Raw genomic sequence first — 16,344 nt, 5'->3', positions numbered from 1 at the left:
CAACATCAGCATGTGGCTCTTGGACAACGTGTACAAAGGGATTTTCAATTGAAGATACAATGCGTGAAATGGTAATTTCAGCGCTTTGTTCTCCACCCTCGTCTCCACTTGAAGCCTCTTTGTTTTCTTCTTGCACTTCCGTTGCTTCAAGTTGGTCCGATGTCCTTCCTTTTTTTGGGGGGGGGGCTTAACTTCCATGGGTGCCCCAGGAATTCCCTTCTTCACTTCCTCTTGCTTCCCTTATAAATCAATCTTCCTTTTCACAGCTCCTTGTTTGCCCTTTGGTTTTGGTTTGGGCTTTGGAGTTTACTTATCTTTTTCTTCTTCCTCAGAATCTTCATATGCCTCCACCTCTTTCTGAAATAGTAGGGCAGTACACATAGAGTTAACAAATCACATATCATACAGATGTGTAATGACATATACTCCTTTAGGTGAAACCATATTTGATTAAATATATATATGCAACTTAAATACATATCAAACCTTTAACATGAATATGTAATGGCAAACATTACAATATGTTAAATCACGTATAAAGAAACCATCGATATATTTATATAACTTACTTTGGTGACAATATACATAGAAATAATTAACAATTAATATGATAATAGTAAATACCTTCTTCAAAGCAGTCTTCCCCTTTTTCCCTCCCTTCGCTTTTTTCTTTGGTTTTTTCTCCTTTTCCTCTTCATCTGTTTCCTCGTCATCATCATCTTCTGCTGCCTTCTTGGCTGCTTTATGAAAAGGGAGGGCAGATACATAGATATAAACTAACATATCACATACTAATGTAATGACAAACATGATTATAAGTTAAGCCATATTTGCATAAATATACATATATAATCTCAATAAAAATCAAACTAAAAACATACATATGCAATGACACACATATTAATGGGTTAAACCATATATAAAACACTATCGTTGTATTTGTATATCATACTTTGGTGAACATATACATACAGATAAATAGCAATTAATAATATTGGAATACCTTCTTCAAAGCTCTCACCCCCTTTTTTCTACCCTTGGGGTTTTCCTCTGGTACGTCCTCATCTTCCTCTTCCTCTGTCTATTCTTCATCATCATCTTCTTCTGCCTCCTTACATTACAAATTTTTGTAATGACACACAACATTATAGGTTAAATCATATTTGCATAAATATACATATATATCATAAATAAATGTATATAACATCACATCAGTAGCATAAATATGGTGAATACCTCAGGCAACCCTTTCTTCACCTTCTTTTTCTTTTTTCTTTCTTCTTCACTATCAGATTCACTTGCAAAATCCTCATCTCCACGGTCTGATTCCTTCTCATAATCACTGTTTTCCTCATCCTCTTCAACTTTTTCTTTTTCCTTTCTTCGCATACCCATGTCTTCATAGACGTTTGCCAAAAAGCTGCCCATCAACCTCCACATCTCGTTCATGGCAGCACCCCATCTACTAATCTTATCCTGAATGACGTCAAATGCTTTCTCCACAACTTGAATGTGTTCTGGTGGCTTTTTTCCAATCATGTGAGCCTTTTGCGTGTCAATCACCGCCATCAACTACAACACAAAAAGTAATCATATTTATTGTAGGTAATGAAAGTATAAAAACATACGCAACAGATTAAACAATCAAAAAACAAAAAAAAAACAAAAAACAAAAAGAAATATCCAGGACGGCAATTACTCTATTTGTTTTGTATCCATCCTCCAAGCCGCTTATATATTCGTGCAAAGCCTTCATATTTGCATCAGTCCAGTCTCTAACCCTAGGCAAGTCATATTTTCATATGCTGTCCAGTCCATATACATCTCGAGGAGAGTACTCGCCGAATAGTGCCTGTATATGCATCAACAAACAATCTAATGCATACTGTCTTGTACAATATTTATGTATTAACTAACAAGCTAATATAAAACACCTATTTTAGCTACTTACATTACAGTAGTATACCATACATATTTGATCATACACGTACTATTTGGTCATTCCTTACCATATAGTAGTGTAACATACATTGTTTGTGGTATTAATAATATCTAAAAGCATGTAATGGTAAACACCATGTCATTGCACAAACATACCAATAGAACTACAATATAATACACTCATTAATCCATTCATAGTAAAATGCATCACAAAAGCATTTTTTTTAAATAAACAGAGTAGCTTTTATAGTTTTGTAGTCTTTTATAGCCTCATTGGTCAATACCTAATATAATGCAGGCCAAGGAGAAAAATGAAACAATGCTGCATATTATATGGTTTGGCATTTACATATATATGTGTTGGTCATTACCTAATAAAATGAACAAACATACCAACAGAACTACAATATAATATACTCATTAATCTATGGTCTGTTTAACGCATAACAGAAGCATTTTTTTAGAAACAGAGCATCTTTTATGGTATTGTACTCTTTTATAAGCTCATTGGTCAATACCTAATATAATGCAGGCCAAGAAGATTTTGTAACACCACAGTTTTTTAATGGTTTGGTAATCACATATACATAAATTGGTCAGTACATAATAAAATGCACATAATACATATTATCAGCAGCAGAGTACAGCAACCCAAATGCTCTGGTGACTCTTTGGACTTGAATTCTTCTATGGTAGTAACCACACTATCCAGCACATATTTTGCAAAATTCCAGTGACGTATACAATCTTCTTCAATAACTAGATGAAGCCATTATGTAGACGGTTGTTCATCCAAGTTTGGGCGTATTAAAGCTGTCATTAGAAATATGGTGAACATTGCACCAAAGTTTGGATCATCATGAGCAACTTTATTTAGCTCAGATGCCATTCCTTTAATTTTCAGCGTCGTAAACCTATGCAGTGCTTCATCAACCGCATTCTTGGCATCTAACTCTGCGCTATCAATGTCAAACCCATGATCCTTAAAACCCAAAAGGTACTCCACATGGGTAGGTGTGATTTCTAATCTATCACCATATACGCCAAGAGTTCTTGTGGGTGGATCAAAGTGATCAATAACCCACTTGCACATCGATTTCCTTGTTGTTTTGGTGTTGTAATGCAAAAGGAAACCAAATCCCAAAGCCTCCAACCTCTCCTTCTTTTCTCTTGGAAAACCTTTAACAAGTGCACCAAATTCCTTAAGGTGACACAATGGTTTCCAAATTACCTACAAAAACAAAAAAAAATGTGGTGTTATATTGTGAACAAATACAGTTATCCGGTGAAGACATGAGGACAATCAAAATATATAATACGTACCCCTGTTTTTGCTTTTGTTGTACTCTTAACAAGGAATGGTTTAAGTTTCTTCTCTTGCGTAGGGGCAGGAGCAGAACTTGGAGTTGCCTTTCTCTTTCGAGAAGACATTCTTAGACTTGTGTCTACTTTCACATTTTAATAATGAAATCAGATTTATTTTCTACTCAATACAATTTAAAGTGGGTAACAACAATTCATAACCAATGCAATCGAACAATCTTAAATTTAAAGTGAGCAAAAATTGTAACAAATAACATTACATACAAAATTCAAGAAAAATTGTAATCTATGCATCGCAATGAAATTAACCACACCCTTCCAATCAAGTAACTTAAACATTCACACATATAAACACCTTAAAAAAAAAAAAATTAAAACCCCAAATAATCAAATTATAGTTCGGAATCACTACTACTTTCACATCATTATTCGTAAAATTAACCCATCCAACAACTAATTAAAATTTACATAAGAACCCAATTTAGTTTCCACATAATACTTAACATCATTATATTGGATAAATTTTGAAATTGCAAATTACTATATAGAGAAAACGCATGTAAAAATCGAAATGCAAGTACACAATTCACAAGTATGGTTGGATAGAACTTACAAAGCTTGTGTGGGTTGTTGTTTCCCAAAGGTTGCCGTTGATGTCGCCGGCTCCGGCACCGTTGTTTCTCAAAGTTCAATGCTTAATGATGAAGGGAAGTAGAGAGAGAAAGGGAAATAGAGAGAGAGAAAGTGCAATAGAGATTGAAAGTGAATAGTAACCGCCCTTGGTAAATGTGTGTACATTTAATTTTGACGGTTGTAATTTTTTTGCTTTTCAATTTGTTTGTTTTTTTTTTTAAATATTTTTATAAGAAGAAAGAAAAAACAATTATAATATTCCACCACGTATCCTTTAAAAATGGTAAAGATATATATGCAAAAAACTGTGACTATTTTTTTGTTTAATTATACAATTTCCTTTAACTAACAAAAATAATATGTTACAACTAGGGGTGAAAGTTCGGTTTTCAGATTGGTTTATAGGCCAAACCGAAACCGAACCACCCTATTTCGGTTTCGTGATTTTGCAAACCACACCGCACCACTTAAGAAAAGAAACCGAACCAAACCAAACCACTTAAATTTCGGTTTTCCTTAAAAAAACCGAACCACACCGAATTTTCATCGTAATCATCAAATATTGCAAAAAACCGAACCAAACCACACCAATCAAAACCAATCTAAACAAAACCAAACCATACAAACATAATTAAACAAGTTTTATTAACATCAAAGTTACAAATCAAAACCAAACCAAACTAATCCATACAAAACAAGGTTTAACATAATTAAACAATTTTTAACATACCAGCAGCAGATTTTCCCAAAAAAAAAAAAAAAAAATAACAGCAGAAGAATGGCAGATCTGTAGGCCAGCAGCAGTCAGCTTTCATGAACACAACATCAGCATGAGTTAGGAGAAGAAGGAGCAGCACTGCAGCAGTAAGGAGAAGAAGCAATTGAACAATTCAGCTTCGCCAATAGGTGAAATTGCAACGGACCTTTGGAAGGTGATAGGTGGTCGATGGTCGGTGGTCCGTGGTCGGTGGACGGTCGCCGGTGGAATGGAGTATGAGTGTATGACTGATTGGGAATTGAGAGTGAGGGAGAGTGAGAGGCGGAGAGAGAGGGGCTGAGAGAGTGAGAAATGATTAGGGTTTTTTTTTTCCTTTATATACTGTGTAAAATTGGGCTTGGGTTTTGTTGGTGTTGGGCCGAAATTTCAGTTCGATTTCGGTTTTTCGGTTTCTTATTTTCCGAAACCGAAACCGAACCATATAATTTCGGTTTTTGGTTTTTGCAAACCGAAACCAAACCACTTAAGAAAAAAACCGAAACATATTTCTTAATCGGTTTGGTTTGGTTTTAAACTGAGTTTGTTTCACCCCTAGTTACAACTATTTTTAAATATTCAGTTTTTAAAAATAGAATAATTTGGATTCTGTTAGGAAATTATGTGTGTTTACTGACTATCAAATTAATATCAACAAATTTGCACCAAAAAAATAAAAAAAAATAAAAATTTAAATCCGCAACTAATATTTATTCATACTTGATGAATTAAAGTTAGTATTGACCTACACTAACATTCTTTACTACACATTTATTTTCTCATACTTGATAAAAATGGAATTGGTATTGACCTACACTATTATTTTAACTACAAATTTATGTTCTCGTACATGATAAAATTGAAATCAATTATATTTTTAACATAAAGGATAATATTCAAAAATCATTAAATATACTATATTCATACATGTACCACGATTTAGAAAAGATAGTTATATTTTTGAATTTAATTTCCTTTTTTTTTTCTTTTTGATAACAAAAAAAAATAACTAAAATGATAACCACTAACGCACAAAGATTCTATTAATTGATAAAATATCTTATTTTAGTTACAACTATTATGGAATAATATATATTTTTCCAAATCCAATCTTATTTTATTTAGTTACCTAAAATATTTCTTTTATACTCAGATCACTTTCCTATTCAAAATTTAAATTTATATACTTAATTATTCATTAAGAACATCGTGATACATTGTTTTTTAGTTTGCGGTTTTAAGCTCATAATGGATTTTTTCGTAGAAGACGACGTGTCTGATGTAGATGAAACTCATACACAGCAACTTTCTAAGGTATGTATTGTTGCAAATATTATTTTTTTTACCCAAAGAACTTATCAGACGAAAACACAATTTATAGGCCATTCACTGGCGTCTAATTCATTGTTGTTGTATATAAAAATCTTTCCACAAGACAAATAATCAAGAGATTATTGAGATTCAAGGGCTTCAGGTATTAATTAAGTTTTTGACTATGGCATTGTCCTATATTAATATAGGTCAATACCTTTTAGATATTAAACAATGTACAGCTAAACAACACAATCTTAATATAAATACATGACCTAAATTATGTAGGATGACAGCGATGGAGATGATAGCTATGGAGATGAAGACGATGGACATGGTGGCAATGGAGATGAAAATGATGGAGATGAGGATAACAATGAAGATGATGACAACAATAAATCAGAAACTGTCAACTATAAGATGCCTAAATCGTTTAGAGGTCTAGAAGTTTGGGAAGAAATTGGCAAGAAATTAGAGGATTTTACATTTGAAGACATGCAACGATTATCATTCAAAGATCTTCAAACATGCATTGATTTTTACAAGATGTATGCCAAGTGTACGGGGTTTGGAATACGGCGTAAGTATACAAGACTAAGCAAAATTGATGGCCATCCGACCTCACAAATCATTTGGTGCAATAGAGAGGGTTTTCAAGAAGCGAAACACCTTCTCAGACCTGATAGGAAGCGTAAGGAAAAACCAATTACTAGATGCGGTTGTACTGCAGTGATTAATTTTAAATGGGATCACCTTAAAGATTCATGGTATGTAAAAAGTTTTGTGGCTGAGCATAACCATACCCTAATCCCCATGAACCAGGTTTCTTTTGAAAGGTCGGTTTTAAATTGTGTTTAAAACAAATATAATTATAAATAAAGTAATCGATTAATCGAGCATCAATTGTAACTGTTTTATTTGAATTAAAATATACAGGACATTTAGAGATGTTAGTGAAGCCGATCAGATTTATATGAAGTCTTTGATTGATTCTGGAGTGAAACCATCTATCACTATGAGAAATATTGCACGTAACGCTGGGGGATTACGTGGAGTAGGATACTTAAAGAAAGATTTGTATAATACTTGTGAGAGGTTCAAGAAACAAGAGATAAAAGACGGTGATACCGAAACTGTCTTAGCATATTTGCTTGGTAAAACAGCTTCTAACCCCAATTTTTTCCTTAGATATACTCGTCATCCAAAAAATTGGATGATAGAAAAAATGTTTTGGTGTGATGGGATTAGTCAAGGGGATTACAAGGCGTTCGGGTCGGTAATTGCATTTGACACAACTTACAAAGTCAACGCATACCAAAAACCTTTTGTTGTTATTGTTGGTGTGAACCATCACAGAAAGACCGTGCCATTCGGTGTTGCTCTTGTGACAAAAGAAAAAACAGATACCTACATATGGGTGTTAAGACAGTTAAAAAAGGCCGGTGGTGGTGTCACTCCCCATACTGTGGTCACAGATGGGGACAAGGCTATGGCACTCGCAATTGAAGAAGTATTTCCAAAGGCTCATCACAGACTATGTCTTTGGCATCTAATGCGTAACATCAAGGGCCACACAAATAGGCGGTTTTGTAATGGGTTCATAAAATGCGTCGACGGAGCTCGGACACCAACTGAGTTCGAGGAGGCGTGGGAGGATTTAATGAAAGCATACCTTAAAGTCAGAGATAAAAAGTGGGCAAAAGATCTTTACAGTGCCAAAAGCAAGTGGGCTGAGGCATTTATGGTTGGACAGTTTTATGCAGATAAGTGTAATTAGAAATATTTGTATTAACAATATTGATAGAGGGTCATAACCTAAAAAATATGGAATCATTTCCTATGTCAGTGGAGAGGAAAATCGAAGAAAATTGTTATGACAGATACGATTATAGGACATTACTTACATAATGTGTGTATGATTAACCTTTATGGTCCGTTTCATTTTTTAATTATAATTTGTCATTACCTAGAAATTGATTTATCATTGCATATTTTAAACTATAAATATTTGTTTTCAATAATAATTAAAATGGTCATTACCTATTCCATGAACCATTATTTATACAGCATTCTATAATTAATTTGTGACTGCAGGAATGAGAAGCACACAACGATGTGAGTCCATGAATAGCACCCTGAAAACGGTCATAACATCAAAAATAATGTTGTACCGGTTTGTTGAGCTATATGATCAAGTTCTTGAACTTATAAGGTTTGAAGAAGATCAAGATGATTACATCTCCACACACAAGTTCCCTGTTATTGGTGGTGTCTTGACTGAAATAAAACCCAAGCTGCGTGGACTTACACAAGGAACGCTTACAATTTGTTTTGTAAGGAACTCAGTTATGAATCAAGGCACATAGTTACCAAAATGGAGGAAGACGAAATGCATGTTGATGGGCCTTCTGTTACTTTTTGGATAAATGACTGTGTGGTGAAAGAGTGTAAGTACGTTGTTTGTTTCAACAAGAAACTAGAATCGATGGTCTGTTGTTGAATGAAACTTGAGTCAATAGGGATTCCATGTCGACATATGTTTGCATGCATGAAACATTATGGAATGGTTGAGCTACCATCGGGTGTAATACTCCGAAGATGGACAATTAGAGCAAAGCTGCATCTTTCTGATGATTACAAGCAATTTCAACTAAAAAAAGCAAACGATCAGTCATCATCAAATGGACGATTTGCATTTCTAAGTGCATTGAGCAACCAGCTTTGTAGAATGGTGTCTACCTCTTATGATCGATCAATTTCGCTAAAGGACAAACTGACAAAGATGATTTTGGAGGTTGAGAAAGAAAAGACATTCCCTAAGGAAAAAGATATTATTATAGAGCAAAAGTTTGTCAAAAAAAAGGGAAGGGGAAGACCCAAACGTATATTTGATGATCTTGAACCCACTGAGGAGAAAACTTACGGCTTGGATGGACTTGATGTTGATGAGGAGGGTAATGACATAGATGAAGTGTTTCCTAAAGTCACTGACCATCCTACAATTATTAAACGAGGTGGGTTTGTTGACCTCTTAATACAGTTAATGTCAAGGACATACCAGCCGGGTGATGTTGCAAGAGCTACTGATAGTTATGAGGTTAGCATATTCGAGAGAATGCCCACCATTTTCGATTGGGATCTGAATGTCAGCTATTAGAGATAGTACCAAGTTTTTTTTATTTTAGTTTATTGTTAATGTTGAGACTTTTGAATGTTCAATAAAATTGTTATGTGTGTTTTAAATTTATAAGGTAGGTACTGACCTGTTATTTTATTATGGATTACCTGTTTGTTATCAGTCTAAATGTTTAACTTTAAATTTACAATCGATATTCTCCATACGTTCTGCTATTGTGAATTTATAAAAATAATTACCAGCGCATAAAATATCCCTTATAATTTCTAAAAAAAAAATTAAAAATTTTAAAAAAATAGTATCCCTTAAAACGCGTGTAATTAGTCTTTAAAATTTGTCCATAAGTAATAAATGTACATAAATAAATCTTGAATTACAGATTTCAGATTTTATATGATTTCATTTTCATTTAAATTAGTTAATTTTTTTTAAGGGCATTTTAAAAAAAATTAACAAAATTAACATATGAGAGGGATTTTTTTTTAAGTAGGTTTCTTGTGCATATATTCAAATTAGTTAAGTACTTTAGTTCTATGTATATCTTTACCATGTACGTTTCCCATTGATTGTAGGCTACAGTTTAAATTAGTTAACATAAATAACAAATGATATATATGATTTTCTTATACTAGGTTTATTGTGAATATCTTTAAATATGTTCCCTTGATTGTAGGCTATAGATAGGTTATAGTTTGACTTGTATATATTTTCCTACTTGCTGTTACCTTAAATAAAAACCTGGCCTAATATAACTACTCGATTAATTATAGTACATTAAGTAAAATATTTAAAATTTGGCACGAATTAGAATTATTTTTTACACATAAATATATAATTTCTTTCTTTCTTTTATTTCTGTCCTTCTCAATTAAAAAACATTGCGATTGTGTTGGTTATTGAATAAAACAAGTATTAACCTATACAAACATGTATCAAAACCAACAAAGGAAGGAAATTATATATTATTGAATATAAAAAATTACAAATGTGATAGCCGTAAACCCTAATGGTTTACTCCGATATTAAGAAAAGCTTTAATTAAAAGACATATTACTCTAAATAAATTTAAAAATTAAGAGCATTTAATCCTTCAACGTAAGATCAACAAAATCAATAAATTTTGTTATCTTGGGTATTTTCTGTGGACGTTTTGTGAAGCCTGTTGGTGCCCATGTTTCTTCATTTGAAACCATATCATAAAGGGTTTCTGCAACCTCAACCACACGCTTTCCATTCTCATTCAAAGGAAACTTTTCGAACATATGTTTCTCTTTGTAATATGAGTTACGCTCGAGCCGAAATATTTTTTTAAGAAATTCTGGTTGACCTTCAATCAAAGGCTCAATTTGTGTTACACCACATGCTAAGATTAGTTTTTTCATAAATATACGAAATTGGATATAATCTCTAGCTTGTCCGACATCATCACCAAGTATCCCTGGAGGAGGTCCACCATCAGGGTTGTCATCGTATGGCATTCCATTATCCATACGATACACCGTAACTTCATCGCGAAAAATCATTTGAACAGTAGGTAATTGCCCACAGGCATACAAGATGTCACAAATTTTTTTTTTCGCCAATAGTGTAAAGTAAATGTGAAATAAATATACTAAAGTGAATGATATCAAACAAATGATCAAAGACAACAATTGGATCAGGAGCCATTTGTGAACTTAATGAAATGATAAAGAGAAATAATGGCAGGATTCAAAGAGAAAGCAATTGATAGTGGGCGTGTGGTGCGTTGCTATGGCTTATTTGCTATGTATTTATAATAATATTATGGCGCCAAAAATTATCAATTTTCCCACCAAAATGTGGCTCCAAAATATGTGCATTGACTTATTTTCAAACCTTAAGTGGTTCGATATCAGATTGCGAATAGTAAAAATGGAATAAATCCAACATAATAAATAAAACACACTTTAATAAACTGGTTATAGTTACGACTGTTATATAACTATATAATTAAAATTGAACACTCATGAATGGTTGTATAGGAAACATTAATAAAATATACCAGATAACACATGAAAGAATTATAAACATGCACTAGGTCGTGCTTACAAAAGAAGGAGAATAAAATAAATAACATTAATTTGGTCGTGCACTATACTGTTATTGGTCATTACATTTCATGGATGACTATGCCAATTACTAACTGCAATTTAATCAATCTCAACAAAAACAAATTGAGATATTATGTAGCATGTCGGACATTGTAAAATATTTTGTCATTTTGCATTCTATAATTAATCATTACATGTTACATTTGAGTGAACTGTTGTTTACTTGTTTGTAGTATAAGTACAGGAGTTTTAATGCATTTTTCAAACTAACATCAACAACTAATATCAAATGATAGGTAATGACCTATAATGACATTTTAAAAAACATATTGATAAGAGTAAATTATTATCAACAACTAATATCAACATTTATTATAGTTTATCATATATTTCGTCATATATCATACGCAGACCTTATATATTAATCAAAGGAGTTTAAAAAGGATAATATTCGAAAATCATTAAATATACTTGTTTTTTTGTTTTTTTTTTTTGAAACATCATTAAATCTAATATATTCATCCCTAATCTATTTATATATGTTCAAACGATTTAAAACAGGTAGTTATTTATCTCAGAAAATATTATTTCTAATTTTTTTCTTGTTGGTAAAATAAAATGGAAACTGATAACCACTAACTCACAAAGTGATATTGTTGGATATATCTATGCCATAATTTTAGGCACTTTCTATGGGAAATTTAGGGTATGGTGCAATCATGCAGCGGTTTTATTTTATTTTTTAAATGAAAATTTAAAAAACAAAAAATTAAGTTGTTCGATATTAGATTGCGATTATTAAAAATTGAATAAAACCAACAGAATAAAAAAAAGCACACTTTAATAAACTGATTATAGTTACGACTGTTATATAACTATATAGTTAAAATTGATCACTCATGGATGGCTGTATAGGAAACATTAATAAAATATACTCCCTCCGTTTCATAATGTTAGTCCCATATACTACTTTGGGTGTTTCAAAATGATCTACCCATATTGAATCTATTCCTTTTTTATGTTATTTTATTTTCCTAATCCGGTCTTATAATTTCTAATCCCATTAGTGGATTGATGACATGGCAGTAATTAAATATTTTGATTGGTCATTAATCCCATTAGTGGATTGATGACATGGCATTTGATTAATATTCCTCACCTTAAACAAGCATTGTAATTGATGCTTTCCAAAGAAAAAAAAAAACAGAACATTTAATAAGATAGCATTAATTAAGCAATTTTTGTACTAAAAGGTAAGATTCCAAATATTATTCATTCTCTTATTATTTGTGATTGATTCTATATGGGACTAACAAAGTGAAAAGGAGGGAGTACCATATAACACATGAAAGAATTATAAACATGCACTAGGTCGTGCTTACAAAAGAAGGAGAATAACATAAATAACATTAATTTGGTCGTGCACTATACTGCTATTGGTCATTACATTTCATGGATGACTGTGCCAATTACTAACTGCAATTTAATCAATCTCAACAACAACAAATTGAGATATTATGTAGCATGTCTGACATTGTAAACTATTTTGTCATTTTGCATTCTATAATTAATCATTACATGTTACATTTGAGTGAACTGTTGTTTACTTGTTTTTAGTATAAGTACAGGAGTTTTAATGAATTTTTCTAACTTACATCAACAACTAATATCTAATGATAAGTAATGACCTATAATGACATTTTACATTACATATTGATAAGAGTAAATTATTATCAACAACTAATATCAACATTTATTATAGTTTATGATATATTTCGTCATATATCATAGGCAGACCTTAAATATATATCAAAGGAGTTTAAAAAGGATAATATTCGAAAATCATTAAATATACTTGTTTTTTTGGTTTTTTTTTTTGAAACAACATTAAATCTAATATATTCATCCCTAATCTATTCATACATGTTCAAACGATTTAAAACAGGTAGTTATTTATCTCAGAAAATATTATTTCTATTTTTTTTTCTTGTTGGTAAAATAAAAGGAAAACTAATAACCACTCACTCACAAAGTGATATTGTTGGATATATCTATGCCATAACTTTAGGCACTTTCTATGGGAAATTTAGGGTATGGTGCAATCATGCAGCGGTTTTAGTTTTATTTTTTTTAAATAAAAATTAAAAAAACAAAAAAATTAAGTTGTTCGATATTAGATTGCGATTAGTAAAAATTGAATAAATCCAACAGAATAAAAAAAAAAGCACACTTTAATAAACTGATTATAGTTACGACTGTTATATAACTATATAATTAAAATTGATCACTCATTGATGGCTGTATAGGAAACATTAATAAAATATACCAGATAACACATGAAAGAATTATAAACATGCACTAGGTCGTGCTTACAAAAGAAGGAGAATAAAATAAATAACAATAAATTGGTTGTGCACTATACTGTTATTGGTCATTACATTTCATGGATGATGGTGCCAATTACTAACATACAAAATAGTTACAATTATATATAGTTTGATTACATAAGATAACTATAATAATTCAAGATAATCTAATCTTCTCTTATGCATGTGATATTAATTGATAATTTGTTACCATTATTTTTTATTATACGTTTTTTGAGGGATAATTTTATTACCATAATTATAGGTCTTTATTAAGAAATTGATAAATCACAGTATATAATCAATTTTTTCCCTTATTTTTCTGAATTGGAATGGTTTGACAAAAATAATAACTGACATTTAAAAATCAAATTTGACACTTGTTCACTTGATTATGTTAACAATTTTGTATTCCATGCCATGATATGAAAGCATATATTATTAAAGCTATATAATCTAGTAACAACCATTATAGGTTGCATAATAAACATTAGTTACCATTCAAGACATTTTTCATTGCATTATAATTGTTTAATACAAATACAGTAACTTTACTTAAATATTTTTAATAATTTACTAAACTACTAATACATAATATTTATGACTTTCAGTACATTAATTAAGAACTATTAGTAATAACATTAAAAAAAAACTATTAATGCATAATAATTACTTAAAAAAATCTTCTCTTTTGACGTAGACGATTCATGTAATGAGTGAAATCAGGCTTTGGCCTCTTGATTCTATGTTGATTGGGGTTGTCACGAAACCAAGACCACCTCCGACGCACACTAGAATCATTCACATAGAATGGTATAGCCCCCCCCCCATTCACGACAGACAAACATTGATTGAGCAACCCTTTTTTCACTCATTTTTGACCAAATTAACTCCATCACGGGTTGTACTCCTCCTATGCAAGGACTTTTTGGATCAATAGGTATCACATCATGAAATGTTCACAATTGAAAGTACAATGCTTTTGGCAACGGAGGAACATACCAATTAGGGTCCCTCATTTTATCCTCCTCTATATTCTGTAAACAGTTGCAAATTCTAGTGTCCGGTTGTCCATGTTGTTCATCACCTATCCTCTGTCTTTGTAACTGCCACTCATTATAGTTGGAAGCATCATGTGTCTTTTGTTTTTTGTTAGAAACTGTATTGCATCCTCCAATGGGTAATGGCCTTTTGCCTTCACTAAGCACATCCTAGCAATCAGAGAAATGTAAACAATAATAATTCCTTTAACATATGTAATAACCATAAATAGTTTATGACATCACATATAGTGATATCAAAATTAAACATGTATCCATTTTTCCTACGACAAGTTCAGCACTTAAAAGCGTTAAATATATTATAAACTTACTTAAGTAATTAACAAATAGCATCATAATAAAGAAAAGTTTAAGAAAATTAAAATACCATGCGCTTTAGAAAAAAACATCTAATATAATAAATGCAAGTAGTGAACATTTTAAGAAGTTATTATATGATCTCTAATTATATACTATATGATTAACGAAATGCACCAAATATAGAAAATGCATTATATACGTTATAAACTTTTTGATAGATTCTATTACTATATTTATGCAAATTTTATGATAGTCTAACTTAATTAATGATATAAAATTTGAAATTCATTATGAAGAAATATCTAACACATACACTGTCTTCCTCCTCCTCCATTTTGTCTGAACCGCTCTCTTTAATCTCCATTGTGTCTAAAATTACGTTGTTTTTTTTTCTTGGTTGCACAACAATTATAAGGACAATAGAATGATTTATATGGTTGCAAATTGTAACCGTTTTATTATTATTTTTTTTTGAATTTATTTATCATGGTGTAATATTAAAAAAGTAATTTATGTTTTATGTCAAGAATAAAATAAAAAATATTATAACCGTTTTTTGCAGATAAGAACTTGAAAATGTCAGTTTTTTTTAAGGTTATTTTTTTCCATTAATTTTATTAATTTGTACATGAACGTGGGGAAAAAAAAATTGTTAGGGGATTTTTAATTTTATATTAAAAAAATACACACCATATTACCTGCCTATAACCGTGGTAGAATTATATCCACCACTATCACTTATACTTTATTTGTTATCCATTTCCTTTTTAAATGGTGAGAAGATTTGTCAATACATATTAAACTTAATATAAAAAGTTAATCACCTATGCAAATATAAATCAACACCAAAACAATAAGTAAATAAGGAAATTTTGTATTATTGAATTTAATTGTAACATCAAATTGAACCCTAAAAGAAAACCCAAATGGTTTTAACCTAAATTAAATAAGGTAAAATTCATAATAAGGTCATAATAATAATAATAATAATAATATAAGCGGTACTCAATGAAATAAAAAATCCAACTAATCCTCCGAAGTAAGATTAATGAAATCAGTGTATTTGGTTATCTTGGGGACTTTAATTTTTCAGGACATTTGGTGAATGAATCTGGAGTCCATGTTACTTCATTTAAAACAATATCATAAAGCGTTTCCGCAACCTCAAGAACACGCTTTCCATTCTCATTCAGCGGCAATTTGTCGAACATATATTGCTCTTTGTAGTAGGAGTTAAGCTCAAGCCGGAAAATAGTCTTAAGAAGCTTAGTCACGAACACATCATCAATCAAATACTCGGCTTGTGTTACACCACAAACGATGATTAATCTTTTCATAAATATCCGTAATTCAATCAAATCTTTTGCATGACTTACATCATCACAAAATAATCCAGGAAGAGGCACATCATCCGGGTCTTCATCGTAGGGCAATCCGTTATCCCTAC

General features: G+C 31.2%; 1 protein-coding gene across 1 annotated transcript; it reads left to right on the top strand.

Moving 5' to 3' along the window:
- Positions 1–5,899: 5,899 nt before the first annotated feature.
- Positions 5,900–7,739, top strand: LOC145594216 (protein FAR1-RELATED SEQUENCE 5-like). Its single transcript, XM_081650550.1, has 3 exons — positions 5,900–5,965; positions 6,251–6,729; positions 6,899–7,739. The coding sequence occupies exons 1-3, from the start codon at positions 5,900–5,902 to the stop codon at positions 7,737–7,739; spliced, it is 1,386 nt and encodes a 461-aa protein (XP_081506676.1).
- Positions 7,740–16,344: the final 8,605 nt, after the last annotated feature.

This window comes from Chenopodium album, chromosome 19 (genome assembly GCF_948465745.1).
Source record: "Chenopodium album chromosome 19, dcCheAlbu1.1, whole genome shotgun sequence".
Taxonomy (NCBI): domain Eukaryota; kingdom Viridiplantae; phylum Streptophyta; class Magnoliopsida; order Caryophyllales; family Amaranthaceae; genus Chenopodium; species Chenopodium album.
The sequence above is the reverse complement of the archived record's forward strand: the minus strand, read 5'-3'. Positions and strand labels throughout refer to the sequence as shown.